The following is a 22,599-nucleotide window of genomic DNA, read 5'->3' on the forward strand; positions in this document are numbered from 1 at the left end:
TCAAGCAAACTTACTCTATGCTCCGTGGACGCCAAAATGTATAATTCCTGCCTCCTCTCAAATAAATATGACTCGTGCACAATGAGGTCACTAATACGGTTTTAGATGTATTGGTAAAGCTCAGGGAAATTCCCTTTCTCTCCTGCTTTGTAACACCATAGTAACACGTTCCAGTTGACTGCGTCTGCACGTGGTGTGTCTTTTGTTGTGGCGTAAGGTTGTGCACGTTTTGCACGTCGTTACAAATATAACGGTTAATATGGGCTCTGTTCGAATACACGGCTTCGGCTTTGGGTTCAGCTTCAGGCTCCATCCATTCTCTCTTATGAAGCCCTGAGCACGTACGCAAAGCACGCGCAATATTATCGAAACATGATCACGGGTCCAAGCTAGTGCGTACATCTTCAATCATTCGAGGTACGCACTTAATTAAAAAATAATTTAATCAACAACAAAATATATAAGTAATTGTTTACCTTCTTAATCCCGATTGGGGAACAGTTACCGTCACGTATCGATAAAGCAAGTTCAAAACGTCAAAATAATGAAATATCTTCAGTTGTTGGTTGTTCAAACAAGGTGGTCATCAAGCAAACTTACTCTATGCTCCGTGGACGCCAAAATGTATAATTCCTGCCTCCTCTCAAATAAATATGACTCGTGCACAATGAGGTCACTAATACGGTTTTAGATGTATTGGTAAAGCTCAGGGAAATTCCCTTTCTCTCCTGCTTTGTAACACCATAGTAACACGTTCCAGTTGACTGCGTCTGCACGTGGTGTGTCTTTTGTTGTGGCGTAAGGTTGTGCACGTTTTGCACGTCGTTACAAATATAACGGTTAATATGGGCTCTGTTCGAATACACGGCTTCGGCTTTGGGTTCAGCTTCAGGCTCCATCCATTCTCTCTTATGAAGCCCTGAGCACGTACGCAAAGCACGCGCAATATTATCGAAACATGATCACGGGTCCAAGCTAGCCCGACGCCGAGGTTTCGAAAAGGCCCGCAAAAATAATGCTCTTCCTTACTGACTCCGCTCTAACTCTCACCCCTAGACCAATGACATATCTGGGTGCACCACATGTACCCAAGGCTTGGAGTGCTAAGCATACACCCCCAAATAAAAGTCTAAAATATGTTTACAGTCTAGAGAAAACTGACCATTGACTCATTGTCATGCAGCCGACTGCACGAAACGCTTTGATTAATCCTATATCTCGAGTTAAGACGAGTAACTCGGTCTTTTAACTTACGATGGGTTTAATGCGTCCTAACGTCTATGGATACGAAAGATAAATCCAAGTTAGAAAGAGTTTGGTGAAATCGACGGTTAAACTGTTATCCCCTGCTCAGTTTGATATGGGGAATTCTAAAGGCCTGATGACGAGTTGTTCCATCCAAATAAAACACCCCATTTAAAAGTGTAAAGGGCTGTGACAGGTTGGGTATATACAAATTTACCATTCAATGAATATCCATATGAATCGATATGAGGTCAATACTTTGAGCTACACACAATGTATTGCCACTAGACAGTCTGGTGGGTTACCCGGGGACTTTGGAAGTTTGCTTCGTGGTCGATTGTTCTCGGTAATGTGCGCATGCCCAGAACTACGTAAACAATGGAAATTTACCTGGTAAGTCTGCTGCCATCTAGCGCCTCAAAGTCTCCCATTATAGCTGTGTATCCTTATTATTTCTGCATGGATAGACAAATCCAGGCGCGCAACGGGTGAGGCGTGGGGTCCGGGCCCACTCAAGGGCTCGGGGAAATTTGCATCTGGATGCTCTGGCAATCTTAAGCCAGTAACAGGCGCAATCTTAAGCCATTAACAGGCATAATGAATGAAACAAAACATAAAGACTTTAAAATGTGAGCAGCAGTAGAACCTTTTTGAGGATGTTTATATGACACAAATTTTAGGGGGCAAAACTGTCAAAGAGTGAGTATGCGAGTGAGTTAAGCCTTTACGGCGTTGGTCCGGGCCCACTTAAGGGGCCGGGAAAATTTTGCATTCTAGATGCTCTGTGGTGCAATAGGTCATTCAGAGGCCAAGTTGTCGTACGAAACAATACAATAAACTTTGAGCAGAACAATGTGGGCCCTTGTGGATTTTCGAAATTCTTGACTTTTCATTGATAAGGGTGTGCGTAGTTGATTGCTTGCAGTGTTTGTATGCAAGGTTTACGGAAAAAGAAAACAATCTCTGAAACGTCTCAATGAATTTGATATTAAAGAAACAGAAATAGCAACATCGGGTGACCAATATCGCTCGAACTAGCCATGGAGATCAGACTCATGAATGCACTAGTCTTCAGCATTGCATTATGGGTCTGAGACATGGACATTGACACAGAATGAGAAAACAATTTCTAGTTTCGAGATTTGGTGCTGGAGGCGAATGCTAAACCTCAAACGGCAAGACCACACCACTAACATCAGTGTGCTGGAGAGAGTCCATAACCCCAAAAGCCTAGTAAATACCATGCTACAGACAAAAAAATTGTATTTTGGGCACATTGCAATTAGAAGAGAAGGAGATAACCTGGAGAAGCAACGTATAGACAGACGTGTTGCTGGTCGCGCCAGAGGAAGTCCAAAGGCGAGGTGGACAGATAACATTCGTGCACCGCACTGGACTGGTACGCGTAGAAGGAATTCACTTCTCGGATCACCACGGGACGGACGCCCTATAATGGACTAAAGAGAAGAAGCCATGCCGCAGAACAGCAATTGCAGACAGGGACAGCGCTTCACACAGGAAAGTAAACATACCATTACTACAAGAGAACTAAAAAGTATGGAGATGACACGTACGTACGTGCCCTTATATTGTAAGACACACGAGTTAAAAAAAATCCCCAACTCCCTCCGGATTGATGCTAATAATGGGAAACATGGTTTGGTTTCCTTTAACACAATGCAAAAGTTGAGCCTGATGATAAAGATGGTCAAAAACATGAAGGAACATTTTGATATTGTGTCCCCGACCCATCAAAAAGTGGTCCCCGTCCCCTGACTACCGAGGCTCAGTACGTGGGACAAATGGTTTAGTCTTTTACACAGTGCAATATTTGAGTTTCATGATAAAGACGGTCAGACACATGGGGGACATTTTATATTGTGTCCCCCACCTTAAAAAAGGGACAGCACGTCCATCCCACTCTTTCGGGTGTTAAGCTTTTACGGCGTAAGGTCCGGGCCCGCCGAAGGGCCCAGGAATTTTTTTATTTTAGATGCTTTGTGGTGCAATCTTAAGCCAATTTTGAGGGGGACACTTGATATAGTGTCCCCCACCCTTTAGAAAGTGGTGTCACCCGTCTCCCCAGGATTGATGCACATGGCGAGATACAGTGCATAGTTGAGCAGGTCAAATCATGTGGGGGGAACATTTGATATTGTGTTCCCCACCCTCCAAAAGTTGGGTGGAGGCAATGTCCCCCTGCCCCCCCCCCCCCCCACTACCCCCCCACCCCCCCGACTGATTGACGCCCACGACGAGGATAATATCAATCAACAAATACACATCACACACACAGATAATTTTTTAGACCGAAAGTGTAACATGAGAATTGTAATTAGGTGTTCGGGCCAACAGCCCGGAACACCTCTTATTTTTGTTCGGTTTTTTTTTATTCATACTTCTTCTTCTTCTTCTTCTTCTTCTTCTTCTTCTCTATGTCCCTTGTCCCCTAACAAAAACATCTTTTCAAAATTCGTATAAACTTGAAACTTCACACATAGTTAGATGTTCATTAGGAGAAGAAAAATGTGTAGTTACGTCATGATGACGTCATCCATTCTTGAGTTATGAAAATTCAAAGTTTATTATTTCAAAAAATCATAACTTTTGATCTACATAACGAATTCTTACAATTGTCATTGAAAACTCCGTAAACGCTCCACAGACATAACCCCATTTTGATGTTGTCTTCCGGCTCAAAAGAGAGGTTGAAAATTTCAAAATTCACGTCTAAAGAACAACGTAAATCCCCATTGGTATGTGCATAAACATTGCGCGTAGGCATACACACAACGTGTAGTGTATTAGCGGTTCAGCAGAGTCACGCTCCAGTGATCATCCATAGAGCGCGAAAAAGCTTCATGAAGAATAGTCTTCGTTCAAGGCGGTTAAAACATACATGCCCCTTACAGTCTTTTCTACAGTCGTCAATATTTCCTAAGTTCATATTTCCTAAACTACATAAGCTATTTCGACAATCTATACATCATATGAAAGGGCTTTACGTACTTTACAGAAATGGATATGTTTGTGAACTTTCGTTGACCTTTTGACCTGTTTAAACCGGAAGTGACTGTGAAATGATTTGAAAGGGCGTTGTTTGTTGCCTTTTAGGTTGAAATATACATCCTTTGATGCTTTACCACCACAGCATACATGTCTGGCAAAGGTCTGGTTTAAAACAAATATTACCGATGACGTAACCAAACATACAGTTTTACAAGATGACGTAATCATGTTGTTTTGACAGTTTTTGCAATTTGAATCATTTATTACAAATCTTGAGAACAAAGCAAGGTGTAATAATTGTTTTTTAATCCAGGCTTTTACTCCCGGAAACCGAACACCTTCAGTTTGTTCACAAACTCTCAATCTCTAGTTTTTAATAAAATAGCTGAGGTTTCGCGTTAAATTCAAGGCATCTGAAAGCACACAACTTGGGGTGTTTTTTCTTTCATTATTCCCTACCGCAATCGCAACTTCGACGACCAATTAAGTACATTTTCACAGCTTTGTTTTATGTTGAGATACACCAAGAGAGAAGACTGTGCCCAATTTCTTAGAGCTGCTTAACGGTCGATGTTGTGCTTATCGGGCGCACCTAGCAATTTGTTCATTTCATAGCCTTGATTAAGCAATGTTATTTGCTTATAGCGGCAGGCAAACAAGCAAAAAGGGTCCTTAAAGCCCCATTTCTGCTTAAGCACTCTGTTTAAGCAGAGAGCCAAATTTCATAGAGCTGCCTGTAACGGTCGATTTTGTGCTTATTGGGCGCGGTTACACACCTATATTCTGACACCCCTATGTTCCGACACCCCTATGTTCCGACAACTCAGCCTATATTCCGACATCCCTATATTCCGACACCCCTATATTCCGACACCCCTATATTCCGACACCCCTATGTTCCGACAACTGAACCTATATTCCGACACCCCTATGTTCCGACACCCCTATGTTCCGACAACTGAACCTATATTCCGACACCCCTATGTTCCGACAACTCAGCCTATATTCCGACACCCTATGTTTCGACAACCCTATGTTCCGACACCCCTATGTTGGGACAACTGAACCTATATTCCGACACCCCTATGTTCCGACACCCCTATGTTCCGACAACTCAGCCTATATTCCGACACCCTATGTTTCGACACCCCTATGTTCCGACACCCCTATATTCCGACACCCCTATGTTCCGACAACTGAACCTAAATTCCGACACCCCTATGTTCCAACACCCCTATGTTCCAACACCCCTATATTCCGACACCCCTATGTTCCGACACCCCTATGTTCCGACAAGTTATATTCGCACATTATTACTCTGCTGACCAACAACAAAAACACCAGTTGTATTACATGTTTCCCGGCGTATTTCGGCCGGTAATAAGTTTGAACATTAATAAGTTGATTTTTTTTTAAAGTGATTGAATCAAATTAAGATGATTGAATCACACATGAATTTGGTGCTTTTGTTTTGTGGTTATAAACATGAGTTATGGCTCCCCGAGTAAGCTCACAAGAAAATGCTCGGTACTTTACAATTTACTTTACAAGTTTCTTTGTTAGATGCGTGTCCGTGACCTTCAATTTATAAAAATTACAACTGTAATTTCTTGCATTTGCCCCCCCCCCAAAAAAAATAATAATAATAATAAAAGTAATAATGATGTTAACAATTAATAATAACAAATAATCAAGTCCTACCCCGCCCCGCCCCCCCCCCCCATTTACTCAGCCCTTCTCACTAAACCAAAGTTGCAGAAAAACACTTTTAATATAAATTATACTCGCACCGTTTTTCTTGAAAAATTGCTAACACGTTGGTGCAGGTTGTCGGAACATAGGGGTGTCGGAACATAGGGGTGTTTTGGTTGTCGGAATAAATGGGTGTCGGAACATAGGGGTGTCGGAATATAGGGGTGTCGGAACATAGGGGTGTCGGATTATAAGTTCAGTTGTCGGAACATAGGGGTGTCGGAACATAGGGGTGTCGGAACATAGGGATGTCGGAATATAGAGCAGTCACCATTGGGCGCACCTAGCACATTTTTATTTCATAGCCTTGGTTAAGCAAGGTTTTTTGCCTAAAGCGGTAATCAAACAAAAAGGGTCCTTAAAGCCTCTATTTTGCTTGAACACCCCATTCACACAGCGCATAGTGCAACGATCATTGCAAACGTTGTTATTGTGCCGGCGCAGCGGTGTGTATTGTACGTGTTTGAATGGTAGGTGTAGCGACCAAAATGAGTGTCTAAAATGCTGCAGAAATGTTCGTACAATGTATTATCTTCTTGTTTACTGTGTAAAACCTTTCGAGGGGCACTTTAAACCATTAAACAATAATACATAATAATACATAATAACAGACACAGAAGGTAATGACTTGTTTTTATCGCCACTCCGCATTTATTTCGCCCGCCATTTTGTCATCACCTTCCTTCTTTTTGCTGAAGCAAACATCTAAAATGTTGCGTGCGCAGTTTGTTTACGTGTTGAAGATAGCAACCGCTCTTGTTGCTACGTTAAAATGTCCTTACCGTTAAGCAGCCCTATGCAAATCCTTCACAACATAATTGCAATACGTTGTTTAGTGTGGCGGTGTGTATTTCACGTGTGTTTGTATGGTAGGTGTAGCGAAGTAAGCGAGTCTCTGAAATGCTTCAGAAATGTTGTACAATGTATTATCTTCTTATTTACTCTCAAGTTAGTATGTAAACCTTTCAAGGGGCGCGCCCAGGCGCTTTGAACCATTACAAATAGTACTTGTAAAAGGCGATGATTTTTTTTTTTCCGCCACTCTGCATTTGTATCGCCCGCCATTTTGTCAGTAGGGGGCCTACCTTCTTCTTTTTTGCTTAAGCAAACGATCTAAAATCTTGTGCGCGCTGTTTGTTTACGTGCTTAACCTCGTGAAATATATGTACATTCCTCCATGGTTTAAGCAATTAATTTTGCAACGTTAAGCCAAAAAAATTGCTAACCTTTAAGCAGCGCTATGAAATTTGGCCCTGGTCTTTGACAATTACCAGGTGTCTGGTGTGGGTTTCACAAAGAGTTAGGACTAGTCTTCTCTCGAGTTAGGACCAGTTACTCGTCCTAACTTAGGATTATCCATGCAATTTGTATGTCTCCTACTAGGACGAGTCCTAAGTTAGGACTGGTCCTAACTCTTTGTGAAATCGACCCCTATGCCTAACTGTGCGAGAGTTTTTAATGCAATCGTGGAGGTCAGGATTCCCACAGCCTCATCACACGCACAGCACCACATCACCTTCATGACAAAGGACGCACCGACCTGGTTTAAAGTTTGGTTCAGTGACAATTGTTCCCAGACTATTTTCAGTTGAATGAACTTGTTGGCCGAATTGGTTGAGCATAACACTGGTCTCCGCATTGGTCTTTGTTACCCGTAGGCGCACTGCATGATTTTTACCGCTTTACTTAAATATGGCTTAATTTGCTTAAAGGCAGTGGACACTATTACTAAAAATAATTATTAGTATAAAACATCACTTGGTAACGAGTAATGGGGAGAGGTTGGTAGTATAAAACATTGTGAGAAACGGCTCCCTCTTGAGTGACGTAGTGTTCGGGAGTATTTTTCCACGAATTTGATTTCGAGACCTCAGATTTAGAATTTGAGGTCTCGAAATCAAACATCTGAAATCACACAACTTTGTGTGACCAAGGTGCGACAAGGGTGTTTTTCTTTCATTAATATCTCGTAACTTCGATGACCAATTGAGCTCAAATTTTCACAGGTTTGTTATTTTATGCATATGTTGAGATACACAAACTGTGGAGACTAGTCTTTGACAATTACCAATAGTGTCCACTGCCTTTAATTCCCACAACACCGAACTCGTTCCCATACGTTCTGATAAATCCAATCGAAGAGGCTGCTAAACTGTATGTACACGGAGTGTGCGTTGTTGCAACCTTGTACGGTCTGTGTCTACGAAATGGACGGCCGCTCGGACAGGTTGGATCGGAATGGTGCTCCGGAACTTTTGAGCCTGCTCAACTTCTTCGAGCAACCACGTCCTGCAATTAGACGGAGTGGCAACGTACATTTAAAAACGAGGACGTACTGTACTGCAAAATGAACTGCCGTACTTGGATCATACTGGACGTCCTAAACATGGCACAGTTGATCGTCATTTAGATGTTTGTGTGCACAGGCCAGAACTCATTACCAGTATGTAAATGACCTTAGGGTGACATGAAGACATTTTTCGGCCAAAGTTCCAGCCATAATAAAACCCGTATCATAATTATGTTTTAGGACTGGCTCTGACGTTTTGAGACATGGCTTGATGCGGCCCAGCCTTTACAAAAAGAAAGAACACAATCCAGCTTCCATATATTGGTATATGTGTGCAGTGTTTCTGGTGAGGTTCTTTGCCTTTTAGCATGGATAAGACTGGAGAACAAGACGGTGGTTGGCCTGGAAGGATAGCAGTCGTATCGGTCTGGACCAAGGGTTTCATTTGGGTTGCTATTTTGAAAGGACTTGGAATACTTCTGCCTACATTTCAAGAGGAGTTTCTGGTACAAACTTGGATTCTTGGATGGATGAGCTCCTTGCTTCTGGCTACGATTGGACTCATTGGTAATGAATTTGTGTTGTTTTACTTTATCCTTCAGAGGCCTGCGCTGTGTCGAACTCAAATAGTTTTAATTTTTTTAGCGCAATCTTTTGAGTTCGACACTGCCGTGTAGCACAGCAAGCTCTGCCGTGCTACACGGCAGAGCTTGCTGTGCTACACGATAGTTGCACGACGTGTTGACAAGCCGTGTCGAATTGATTTAAATTCTAAATTGGGCGACGCTATTTTAGAAATCTTTTGAAACACGTTTTATGTGCAATATCTAATCAGTGAAGTGTATTCGGGATTGGATGGGATACTAATTCTTTAACGAACATTTTGTGAGAATTAAGTTGAATATCTTGTTCGAAACTCTTAAAAAACGATGATGAACGCCAGTCACCAGGCAATGGTAACAATAAAGCCAGTACTTGAGGTGACAAAACAATATTTATAAATGTGTCAATATTTCAGTGTCACAGCTCTAAATGCCACCTTGTCACTGCGCTAAACGTCGCTCTTTTGCAGTGTCGAACTCAAAATGATTTTGGCACTACAAAATTGAATAGACATTGAACCCGTATAATGCTGAGCATCTATACCGCCCATTGTGTCATCTGTGTAGGCGGCTTTTCGCACTTGATGTATACCCCAACATATGCATAAAATAACAAACCTGTGAACATTTTAGCTCGATTGGTCGTCGGAGTTGCGAGATAACTATGAAAGAAAAGAAAAAACATTATCACACGATGTTGTGTACTTTTAGATGCTTGATTTTCGAGACCTCAAATTCTAAACTTGAGGCCTCGAAACCAAATTCGTGGAAAATTACTTCTTTCTCAAAAGTTACGTCACTCAGAGGGAGCCGTTTCTCACACTGTTTTATATTATATAACACCCAAGTAGATCCTTGCCATTTAATTGGAGGATTGTCCGTCACGTGATTGCAAATAAAAGTACCATTGCACGCTGAGTCACTCATCGTGCTTTTTCGTTCCATCCGAAAAGTACCATTGCACGCTGGCAGCGTTTTTCATTCGTGCAATGGTGCGAACACTGCAAAAACGTTGGTCAAATCATTTGTTGGGCAAAGTAACTTCAACAATTATTGGTCGATAATTGCCCAGCAAAACAAATAATTGGTCTTGTTGGGCAAACATTTTGTTTGCCCATTCTTTGTTTAAAAAGCGGAACAAAAGTTGGGCAAGTGTTGGGAAAATATTTCGTAATCTGAATTCATCAAAACTGTTGGTTACACTTTTGCTTATTTATTGGGCAACTTTTTGGTAATTTTAATTAATCTCGATTGTTGGTTAAAATTATGCACATTAGTTGGTCAAAATCGTCCGATCATGCGCACTACGATTAAAGAGTTGCCAAAAAGTTGGGCATTAAACAGTAGAACAAAGATATTTTCCAACATGGCGAGTGGAGGAGTGGCTGTGACGAGCGGGGTTGTCCAGTGGATATAGATCCAATTTGAAGGTGAGTTTTTAACTAAATAAGTGGTTGTGTTTTCTATTCAGTCGTACATATAGTCGTGACAATTGCAGAGCGAGCAACACATTGACACTACTGTGATAGTTTCAGTTTTATCATGCCATTATGTGCAACGCCGGTTGTGGCATGTATGCGTGGTTGTTGTGTTGCTTTGTGTATGAAATACATGCATGGAACTATCACGATTGCTTGCGCTGCAACTGTCACGACTGTGTACAACAACTGAACAGGAAACAAACTTTATTTAGTTAAAAACTAACCTTCCAAAGCATCTACAAACCACTGAGCACCCTCAAGATTTTGAGAGAGATGCCAAGGTCACAACTCACCACCGTTTGCCATCGTGGAAAATATATTTTATATGCCTGGTTGTATGACGTATCACAGGAGAAACTGTAAATCAAAGGGTTAAATACATTCACCATTTGTTGGATAACACCGGAAATGGTTAAACATTTTAACTAGATCATGAATAAAATCATCGCCCAATAAGTGGGTAATTGATCATTATTAAATACCCAGAAAATGGGTAAACAAAAAATTACCCAACTGTTGGTTACCAAAATATACCCAACTATTGATGATGAAATATTACCCAATTATTTGGCAATCAGAGCGCCTAACTTTGATGGGTAATACTTTGCCCAAAAGTTGGAGGAGTTCACTATTCGCCCTTAAATGGGTAAAAAGTTGGGCATTTTTTTACCCAATTTTTTTACAAGCTGGAATGTTCCATTCAACTCGGCTCCGCCTCGTTGAATAGAACATCCGGCAATGTGAGGACTGTAAAGGGGGTTCCCGTGTTACAACACCAGAGTATGTGGCAACGGCCCCCTTGAAAAAAAATAGTTGTGTAACGTACTGCCAGGGTCCTTGTTTGCTCTGTAGCCAAACGCAGACAAGAAAAAAAAAAAAACTCAAATTCCGTTCAATATGAAACACACTGATTTATTTAATACTTCGAGAAGGACAACTGATTCCATGCTCACTCACTGAACTCAACATTTGGTATGTCTACACATCTTAATCATACACAATACATTGTATAGAAAAGGCGCCAAAACAACGCATCCGGTCCGCGCGCCTGGATAATCTCTTATAATTATGTGTTACAATGTTATACACCATCGATAGTTCGTCCAATCACAGAACAGTTCACCAAAAGTTCAAGCCAGCTGCAGTGGGAGCGTTGTCCTCCAAGATCCGGCGGGGCCACTCCAACACACCGGCGGGGCGCACAGTTTCAGTTCGTTACATTGCCCCCTCCTTAGAATCAGCCTATTCTCCGGAATAGCTGCAACAGCTTCAATACAGCAGCACATTCATAAAGCAAAACAATTTATGGGGTTTCCTCGGGGAATGGTGATCGATGACGATTCTAGTCCACAACTTTGGGACACAGAATCAAGCAAGGATCCACAATCGACGGGGCTACCCTCAACAACACATTATTTACAGGTTTATTTGTTATCTACTTTCAAACAAAAGCATCAATCAATAGTTTTGTCAAAAAAAATGATGGGTGTCCTCAAAGGATGTTGATCAATGTTGTTTCTGGTCCCCAAACTGGTCACACAGAAATCAAACAAAGATACAACAGACCAATGACGACGACCCGACTATACAAAACAACAAAGTGTTCCACAACAGTTCAGTGTTGGATCCTCAAAACAAAACAATGTCCATCCAAGAGAGGACTTCTCTCCAGTCATTGTTCGTCGTAAACTGTTCTAGCTTCGGCGCCTTCAGCCGCGAACTTGGGTCATACGGTCGAACACTTGACACATTCTGTTTGGATTCCGTGTGTAGTGCCGGCGGGTCCTTGGTCGTTGGTGTCGGCGGATCCTCTGTCCATGTTGCGGATCCCCTGTCCATGCTGGCGGGTCTTCTGTCCGTGGTGCTGGCGGGTCCTCTGTCTGTGGTGCCGGTGAATCCTCTGTCTGTGGTACCGGCGGATCCCCTGTCTGTGCCGGTGGATCCCGTGTCCATGCCGACGGGTCTTCTGTCTGTGGTACCGGCGGGTCCTCTGTCTGTGGTGCCGGCGGATCCCCTGTCTGTGCTGGCGGATCCCCTGTCCATGCCGGCGGATGATCTGTCCGGAGTGCCAACTGGTCCCATGTCTGTGACACTCCCGTCAACGGTAGTTGCTCTGTCCGCGGTGTATCCAGCACCAACGGATCCCCTGTCTTCTGTTGTGCTCTCTGCACCTTCGGATACTCAGTCTTCAGCGGCCTTCTTCAGTGGTGCTCCCTGCACCGGCGGATACCAAGCCGTTGATGCTCCCCGCACCAACAGGTATCCTGTCTTCGGTAGTACTTCCTGTACTTTCGGCCTTGTCTTCTGTGATGCGTCCTGCACCAGTCCGTATCCTTTCTTCTGTGATGCATCATGCATCAGGGGGTCCGTCGGTGCCGTCCTTCGTTCCAGCGGGGCTGCCTTTGCTGGTGGATAGTGCCGCTCCAGCTGAGCTGCCATCACCTGAACATGGCGGTCTTGCAGTTGAATGTCCAATGTCGTAGTCTGTGTCCTGTCAGTTTGTTGGTCGATGGTGAGATCAGTGTGCTCCGGCGAGGCAAGTTGCACTGGCGGAGCCGTCCACAACGGCGGAACAGTGGGCGTTGATGAAGCCTTCCACACCGGTGGAAGTGTAGACGTGGAGTTGAGGGACAAAGCAGTTGGATCAGGGCTGGAAAATCCATCGCGACCACGAACTGCAATCCCACTGGCAAACGCCATGCAGGGCAATGTCGAGGGACTAGGGACCACATCAACAGTAGGGCATTCACCGCTCGCAACTGCCTCCCTACTTGTGGTCGCCATATCCACACAACAAAGCCCAACGTCGGCGCCAGCCACGGGACCACATGACGAGTTTGCGTGGTGCTTACCTGCACTCTGATCCTCACTGATGGCTAAGTCACCGCTACTCCACGTCGCTTCTAATCTGGCAATCGTCTTCTCGAAGCATCTTCTGTGATACGCATCAACGACTGGTTTCGTGTCCCATGGATTCTGTCCATACTCAGGTGTGGAAATAGCTGACTCATAAATCTGCCGTGCCAAAGAGGCTTCCAACTCCCGAATGTCACTCATCAATCCAAAGATGGCGTCCAAAATATCAGCCGATGATGTGTACTTCGTCGTCATTTTTCAGTAGTGTTCAACATTGAATTGAGTCAAATATCCCACCGCTGCCACCATTGTAACGTACTGCCAGGGTCCTTGTTTGCTCTGTAGCCAAACGCAGACAGAAAAACAAACAAACTCAAATTCCGTTCAATATGAAACACACTGATTTATTTAATACTTCGAGAAGGACAACTTATTCCATGCTCACTCACTGAACTCAACATTTGGTCTGTCTACACATCTTAATCATACACAGTACATTGTTTAGAACAGGCGCCAAAACAACGCATCCGGTCCGCGCGCCTGGATAATCTCTTATAATTATGTGTTACAATGTTATACATCATCGATAGTTCGTCCAATCACAGAACAGTTCACCAAAAGTTCAAGCCAGCTGCCGTGGGAGCGTTGTCCTCCAAGATCCGGCGGGGCCACTCCAACGCACCGGCGGGGCGCACAGTTTCAGTTCGTTACATTTGGTTTAGGAAGTGGCCTTTTGCCTTGTGTGTGTGACTTGCATAAAAACAAAATCAAAAGAAATAAAAACACAGACAGCAAACAGGTATTCAATATCGCTTGTATGGTGGCTCTATGTTCAGAGTGTCATTCAAGGAAAAGCCAAGCGACACCATAAACAATTTTGCAGACATGTTAGAAATATCTGCTCGTCTTTTTTTTCAGATTGATTTTAATTTATATAAAAAAATGATAATAATTATAGCATGAAGAAGACGGGAATATAATGTGGGAATTCTTATGCAATCTCTGGACTGTCTGAGAGAAGTTTGGAATGTTTTGGATCCATTTATGTAGCGGTATATGCCGTGTGCATGCTGTTACATAGTGACAGTTGTTGACCGACACGATTAGTGGTAGCGTATCAAAATCGGTCACGCGTATTGCAGGGTTTTAAACACACACATTCGTTACCCATAAAGTTTTAAATTCAACCGTTAAAAAATGAAGAAAAGAATCCCCACAGCAAACATTTTACTAAATAATCGTTTTCTTGGGTCAGTTGCAATTGTTTTCTTAGTACTACCCATTATATAAGCACCTACAATCAATAATGTAGGTCGATCATTCTTTTAATTTGCATTTTTATTTTATTTTCCAAAGGACCATTTGCTGGGTTAGCTGGCCGACATTTCGGCAGTGGTGTCGTCATTATGATAAGCGGTTCTCTGATTGGTGGTTCATTCATTGCTGGATCTCTTTGTACAAATGCTTTTCAATTAGCCGTCTGTCTCATGGTTATGGCAGGTGAGCAGTAGGGTTTGAAACTTTGCGTGGTGGATACACGATATAGAAAGGTTTGCGGTAACACCATGTAATGACTATCTTTAATGGGTTGGGGATGGGATGGTTCTGAAAAGAACCGTTGGTTTCAACTATAGGTGAGCAATCAATATCAATAATCCTCAGTATCAGAAGTCTTGACCTGTTTTACCTGATGAGCTCTTTTCTTAAGGGGTCGAGTTGGTCTTTGAAAAGCGTTTGTAACCTATTTTTATAAAATGCATAGGGCCTATGGTTGGAAAGATGTTTTAAACAAGCTTGCCTCGAAATTGCGCGGTTTTACTTTTCTGTGCGAACTAACACGGTCGGCCATAATGGCCGACCGTGTTAGTCGACGAGGTCAAAGGGAAACCGTGCAATTTCGAGGCATGTTTGTGTGGATCATTGTATTCTACTTTTACAACATCTTTCTACCCTTAATATATAAAAAAACAAAAAACGGTTACAAACGCTTTTCAAAGACCAACTCGACCGATCCAAGGCAACGTGTTCCTTTAAAGTTCGTTTGATTAAAAATTGTATTCATTTTTTTTGAAAGCCTACTCTACGGCGCTATAGGAGCAACGACTGTTGGATTGGCGCCTTATGAAATTAACGATTGATTGGTTGATTAATTGATTGACTGACTGACTTATTGATTGATTGGTAATAAATTATTTGGGAAACACATTCCTTACAAAGGGTCGAAGCATACAGGTGGATAGAGCCCCCCCCCCCCCACCCACCCACCACCAGAACCGTGAAAATATAAACATTCAATTAAAACAAGTTTCCTATTGAAACTTCTTGTGAGCAGTAAACAAATCAACTGTTTTGGTTCCAGTTTATGGATCACATGTAGAGTGTCATGGCCGAGTGGTTAAGAGCATCGAATTCAAGTTCTGGTGCAGTCACCGGAGTGTGGCTTCGAATCCCGGTCGTGACACTTGTGTCATTGAGCAAGATACTTTACCATAATTGCTTCTCTTCACCCAGGGGTATAAATGGGTACCTGCGAGGGAAGAGGTTGATATTGTGAACGAAAAGGTCTTTGGAGCAATATAAACTGTTGCCCAGGTTGTAAACTCCCAAGGGAGCTGAGAAACATTAAAAGGGATTTTATTGGCCCTGTGACCAGGGCACTAATGTAAAGCGCATTGATACGGTTATTGTCAAATGCGCTATATAAGAATTGGTTGTTATTATTATTTTTATCACTGAATACCCTCATGACTAAGCTATTCTACTTGTTTGGATTTTGAAAGAAAATGAAGGCAAACTGTCGCAGTAAATAACTTTTCTTTTCAAACGGAGTCCATTAGTTATAAGGGTTCGTGCTAATAGGTCAATTAAATCACAAGGGATGTTATTTTATCTTTCGACTTAAAGACACTGGACACCTTTGGTAATTACTGTTAAAGACCAGTCTTCTCACTTGGTGTATCTCAACATAATTATGCTCAACATAAATAAAAACTATGAAAATTTGAACTCAATGGATCGTCAACGGATCGTCAACGTTGCGCGATAATAATGGAAGAAAAACACCGTTGTCACACGTGCTTTCTCGAGACCTCAAAATCTAATTTTGTCTCGAATTCAAATTCAAATTCAAATAATTTAGCGGAAAAATACTTCTTTCTCGAAAACTAAGTTACTTCAGAGGGAGCCGTTTCTCACAATGTTTAATACTTATCAACAGCTCACCATTTATCAGTAACAAGTAAGTTTTTATGCCAACGATTATTTTGAGTAATTACCAATAGTGTCCAGGCCTTTAATCTATACACAAAAATGTACAGTGCGCTAAAGAGATTGTGTAAATCCCAAGATTTTCCAGCGCGTCCAAGATTTTCCAACTTTTTCAGACGTCGAACTGTTCAAGTACCAACACTATTGGTAATTACTCAAAACAATTATTAGCATAGAACCTTACTTGGTAACGAGTTATGGGAAGCTGTTGATAGTATAAAACATTGTGACAAACTTCTCCCTCTGAAGTAACGTAGTTTTCGAGAAAGAAGTAATTTTACACAAATTCGATTTCGAGACCTCAGGTTTAGAATTTGAGGTCTCGAAATCAAGCATCTGAAAGCACACAAGTTCGTGGAACAAGGGTGTTTTTTCCTCCATTATTATATCGCAACTTCGACGCCCGATTGAGCTCAAAGTTCACAGGTTTGTTATTTTATGCATATGTTGAGACACACAAAGTGAGAACACTTGTCTTTGACAATTACCAATGTCCAGTGTCTTTAACTCAATCATTTTGTCGGTTCTTCTCTGGAGGGAGCGCCTAATCTGAACGGGGTGTCACAGAGTCTCCCTACATGTTGCTAATAGTGGGTGCGTTCGTGTAGCTTCCCTGGGTCGACCCCTGTGTGTGGCGGGTCTTTTTCCCAGGACGAACGTGGGTATTTATCTGCACACGTTCGTCCTCGTAAAAGAAAGTGCCACACACCGGGGTCGACCCGGGGAAGCTAATCGAACGCACCCAATAACTAAAGGACGCCATGTTATTTGTTCTCTTTATTACAGGTACCGGGTTTGGATTGGCTGGTGTGCTGGTACGTGATGCTCTTGGGCGTTGCTTCTCTAAAAACTACGCAACAGCCGTCGGTTTAGCAAGAACAGGGAACTCAATTGGAATGCTGACATTACCGCCCCTCATCCAGCTGCTCCTTGTAACGTACGGTTGGAGGGGTACAATGATGATTATTGGAGCAATCTCATTGCATCTTGCCGTGTGTGGCGCCCTCATGGTTACTGTCGGTAAAAATATTTGTCAACTGAACGGCTACAAGAGACTTCATCCTGAAAATCATGCCGACCAATTAGAATCCAAGACCAGTTTTCTGTCACAATGCGCCACAATGGTGAAAACCACAGCGAAGAATCTTGATATGAATATTTTGAGTAACTGGCGTTACTGGGCAGTCGGTGTAATAATTATTATTAATAAGTTCGCATTTGACATGTGGGTCATTTATTTTGTCTCACAAATACAATCAAAGGGTTTCACAATAGAAGATGCAACATTTTTTGTAACTGTGGCAGGTGTTGGCGACTTAATAATTAAGATCCTTCAGGGTGTATGTGTTGATCGTGGTATCATATCTCACTGGCTTCTTATGACATCGGCTATCATCGTGGGATCCGTAACCTACTGCGCAACTCCTTGGTTGAATTCTTATTGGACGTTGATGTCAGCTGCGTTCTTGACATTGGTCAGTGATGGGTTACTGGCGTGTTTGACTGATGTAGTGACTAAGCAAGTACTTGGTGTGGAGTTACTGGCAGGGGCTTATGGATGGCTTGGACTGAAGACAACCATGCTCAGAATCTCAATGGGTTTTATTCCTGGTAATTTAGTGTTTTCTTTAATTTGCATCGGGGATAAAGATTGTTCATTTTTGTTTTATTCGTATTAGGATCCCTCCCAGATAAATAGTATGTAGGAGCATGACCGGAGTCATACTTCCTACAAAATGAAGAGAAATGTCCACGGACCAAAAAAAATGTGTTCGCTTTATATACAAGAGCTAAAATACGAAAGAGAGCGAGCCACTTAACTTACCAATGTAAACAGTAATTAAATTTGCCGATAGGGGATACAGAATATTCATGTTGTTTATACCCATACATCGATGTGTGTTAGCACTGTATACTCAGTACTCTCCCGAGTTATGTGGGGAAACATCACAGTCACATTACTGGGGTGGGATTTGAACCCACGACCTTTGCGATTCTAGAACAATGTCATACCAACTAGACTGCCGATTATGTTTTCTCTTAGCAAATTAATATTGTACTTGTAACGCTCATCGGTCAACTCCCCGATGCATGTGGTTAGTTCTGTTTGCAACGGGGGTAAATAATATGATTTGATTTTCACTCAGTAGGCCTACTGAGTACACAGTGCTTACCGTATCGGTGTAAATTAAAGGGAATGCCAAAATATAAAAAGGGAATGAATTGTAATTACTGCATAGCATTATAATTGGTTTTTTTATTTATATTTGCAGGTTTGATTTACGACATCAGCGGAAGTTACGACGCATCCTTCATTTTCTTAGGATTACTTCGAGCCTTCCCGCTGTTACCACTGACCCTTCTTAGATATTTCCACAATAAAAATGAAACAAATCAATGATAACAATTAGTGTTATCTTATTCGGTGCGCTTATTCGTAACTCATTAGGGAGGTTTAGCTGTACGTTCCGCGTGAACGTGAACGTGATCAACGTCAGAAAATAATGTCGTTAAAACTCACTCAAATAAATCTATTTTTTAATGTTTGGGGCCAAAAATCTGACATAGAATCTTTAACTCTTTACTCGGCCGTAAAGCGACATTTTATGAATTCGGAATTGGGACATTCTTCGAACACGGGGCGGACGTCGAGGGGGTCGAGGGTTTTTTAGAACAACCCGGCCAAAGGCGAGGTGGACAGATAATATTCTCGCACTGAATGGGGGGGGGGGGGGAGTCTGTATGGCCCGAGGAAGACCGCGCTGGACAGGGACGCGTGATGGAAGGAATTAACTTCGCGGATCACCACGGGACGACTGACGCCCAAGAAGCTGAATTTCCGTTAATATATTCATAGTGTCCCTAACTATATTCTCAACGAGTCAGTTCACAGCTAACAAATATATCCATGGAAGAAATTATATCCAAAAATATGTCGGAGTTCTGCACTGGCGATGTTGATCATCGTGTACCAATGGATAGTATTAGATCCCAAGTGCGCATGGCTCAGAGTACAGTGCATTATCTTGCCGCTATTCGCCGTCAAAACAGGGTAGTGGCGTTAACTCGCCTTCAACTCCTCCAATATAGGGTGCGTTCGATTAGCTTCCCCGGGTCGACCCCGGTGTGTGGCGGGTTTTTTCCCCAGGACGAACGTGTGTAGATAATTTTCTCATTCTGTGTCAATGTCCATGTCTCAGACCCATATAATGCAATGCTGGAGACTAGTGCATTCATGAGTAGTCCCTTGTTTAGTCCCCATAAAATGCTCACAGTAGAAATGTACAAATTCCTCATAGGGTGCTCTTTGGAGAAAATGCCTTGGTGCCCCCTGCCCTATCAAAAACGAAGCAAACAGGCCATTAAATTGTTCTACATTAATTTGTGCTAATCAGAACTCAAAACAGACTCTGTAAATCTAAAAAATAATTCATGTGTGTTAATTTATTCAAGTTTCTTTCATATACATCACAAAGTAAACATGTTCGAGGTAATATTGAGACGTCATTTTTGCGATTAGGGAACCTTTACTTTTTCAAATCTTTCTTTCTGAGCCCAATTTCATAAAGTTGCTTAAGCACAAAAATTAGCGCAGCATGCACAACAAAACTATACTTTTATCAGAATAAGGTTCCCAGCCAAATTATCATAGACGTGTACAATTTGTAACTGGTATTCCTGCTAATTTCTGCTTGGCTGATATTTTTTTTAAGCAATATTTTTCGGTTAAGTAACTCTTTGAAATTGAGCCCATACAAATTTATGTCATGATTATTAAGTGTCAGACATCATGAGTTGACTTCTTCTGAGTAGGCGACGCACGTCTGTTCTCGTGCATTATTATTTCCCCCATGATCCACCATGCTGGCCACATGAAGCCTAAGCCAATGAAGCCGAAGTGTTCGAAACAATAGACTGTGCAAGTCTCGCGCAGATTTGAACTTCCGGGACCATTGTGGTCCCAACCTTATGGAGTTTTACGTTGGGGAGATTTTGTTTCGTCCATTACTTTAGTATAATATAGTTTATGACCATAAAAATGACATATGTTGTTAAAAATGTAATACTAATTAACAACATATATAAAAGTAAAAATAAAGTCAACATAATAACGAAGAAAAACCGATATTTCAACTTGACCTCAGGTCAGGTTACTTGTAAAAAATTAAGAATTTGTGCCCGTCTCCGATCACGAAACTTACGCAGACGCTTGTTTTGGCCGCGCGGGGTGGAAAGCCTTTTCATTGGTCGCTTAGGCGTCGGCTTCCTCTTTAAAATGCGTCACGCGTTTATCTAACGCCCTTACGACCATCGTGCGTCCGCGTATAAACCAGCTTTCAGTAGTTTCCGATTCGGGCGTAGATTTACAAAAGGGGTTTCAAAACATTTAAGATCAAACAAACATCCTTGTCCCAGAGTTTTACTTTTGTCTTTACATAGACTTTAACCGATAATTGTGTATTTGTTTAAAAAGCTAAAACTAATTTACAAAAACTCTAATAGGTATTTTTGTTGTTCAGATTCGGCATTTAGAAAAAATTAAAGCAAAGATTTGATATATATAAAAATTAGGTTCTTCAGTTGTCGTGTTTTCTCGCTCCGGTGCGCGCGAGACTTGCACAGTCTATTTCGTCGTCATGTTGTTTATTGTGAAGCCTGAGCCTCTGAGTCGAAGCCTGAAAATCCCAAGCCTGAAGCCTGAGCCTTCGATTCGTAAACGCTATAGACCTTTCTTTTGCAACGTCACAGCCCGAGTTTTTGCCAACCCAGATTGGAAAACTATGGATAGCCGTAAGTGCAAATTGAGAAAAGATCGCTATTTTTGGTAACAATGTAACCAAATTTGTTTATTTTGTTAAAAACAAAACAAATGATAATGAGAGGTATTTTTTTTTTATTGAAAGTTTGCAGAAAATGCTGAATTTGGTTAAAACGTCTGTTTTTACGATTGAGTGTTTTACTAACATTCGGCCGACCATGCCAACCAAGGCGGTTTATTTATCAACAAAAGAAAGGTCTATATGATCTCGCCGCGCCATTTTTTCCCAGCATGCCTTGCTCGATCATAACCATTGATCTCCATTATACTGACTGGATAGGACATTGCGCTATGCTGCGTGCATAAACACGCGGCCGAACAATGGCGGCGCAATTCCTTCAAACGGGTAAATTAATGTGCACTTGGTCGGGTTTGAGTCTGTCAGTTGAAGTTGTAAATTGAGTATAGAAATGGGGGAAAACATGACGATCGATAGTTTGAAGTATGAAAAAGTTTCTGATTGAAATGCAAACAAAGCAAACTAATAATACTTTACATGTTTGTCTATCAAATGCCCCTTTATTGGTATTATGATAATGACATTTAAATTTCTAAACAAAAACTCGGACGAGAAACTGTATTGGGATTCAGGTACATGTTTTGTTTTTTTATTCTTTCAGTTCATTGATAAAATGGCAACAAACCATATAAAGAGTAAAGACAAAACAAGAGTCGCTCATACAATAAAAAAAATCGAGTAGGCCTATGCAAACTAAGACTAGAGTGAGAACTACTCGCTAAAATCGAGGGAAAAGAACAAGAAAGATAAAAACAAAATACAATGTGATAATTGAGAGTTGCCTCCATTAACAAATTTAAACTTTTTATTGTTAAGCTTCTATTCATCATGTTAATTGAAAAACAATCCCAACAGCAAAACTTCCATAACCGTTTTACTGTTCCGCCAGAAATAAATACTTTTATTTTGGTCACAAATAACGAAGTCGGATATTTCCGAGATGACTGATCCTCTCAACGAACTTGTATCGTCTGTACCGTCTTAAATGCTACATAATTCGCATACTTGTCGTTTTCCCGATCCTTTTAATTATTGATGCTATGACGAGCATCTGTTGAAATCCGGGCTTCCCGTCCTCGTCGATTTCAGAAAACCATCTGTAACGGAGCGAAAACAAAAATAGTATTGCTCGGTAAAAATAACAAATACTTGGCCTATAATAATTATTTTTATGAAAGATAGTTTAAATTTCCTGCCTAATATTTGTAACGTTAGATATAATAATAATAATATGAATCGCTAAAAAAATGCAAAGGCCT

At 41.7% G+C, this 22,599-nt stretch overlaps 1 protein-coding gene across 1 annotated transcript; it reads left to right on the forward strand.

Annotated features, from left to right (window-relative positions):
* The first annotated feature begins 8,305 nt into the window (after positions 1–8,305).
* LOC139953823 (monocarboxylate transporter 12-like) lies at positions 8,306–20,237 on the forward strand. Its single transcript, XM_071953393.1, has 4 exons — positions 8,306–8,863; positions 14,592–14,735; positions 17,289–18,113; positions 18,776–20,237. Exons 1-4 carry the CDS (start codon positions 8,665–8,667, stop codon positions 18,901–18,903), a joined length of 1,296 nt encoding a protein of 431 aa, XP_071809494.1. The 5' UTR covers positions 8,306–8,664; the 3' UTR covers positions 18,904–20,237.
* The last annotated feature ends 2,362 nt before the right edge of the window (positions 20,238–22,599 follow it).

The sequence above is a fragment of the Asterias amurensis genome, chromosome 22, assembly GCF_032118995.1.
Source record: "Asterias amurensis chromosome 22, ASM3211899v1".
Classification (NCBI taxonomy): Eukaryota; Metazoa; Echinodermata; class Asteroidea; order Forcipulatida; family Asteriidae; genus Asterias; species Asterias amurensis.

Excerpts from the sequence above, each read along its gene's own strand:
- LOC139953823 (XM_071953393.1), top strand. The coding sequence starts at position 8,665 with ATGGATAAGACTGGAGAACAAGACGGTGGTTGGCCTGGAAGGATAGCA. Across the intron at positions 8,864-14,591 it reads GGCTACGATTGGACTCATTG|GACCATTTGCTGGGTTAGCT; the intron begins GTAATGAATTTG and ends TATTTTCCAAAG. Across the intron at positions 14,736-17,288 it reads CTGTCTCATGGTTATGGCAG|GTACCGGGTTTGGATTGGCT; the intron begins GTGAGCAGTAGG and ends TCTTTATTACAG.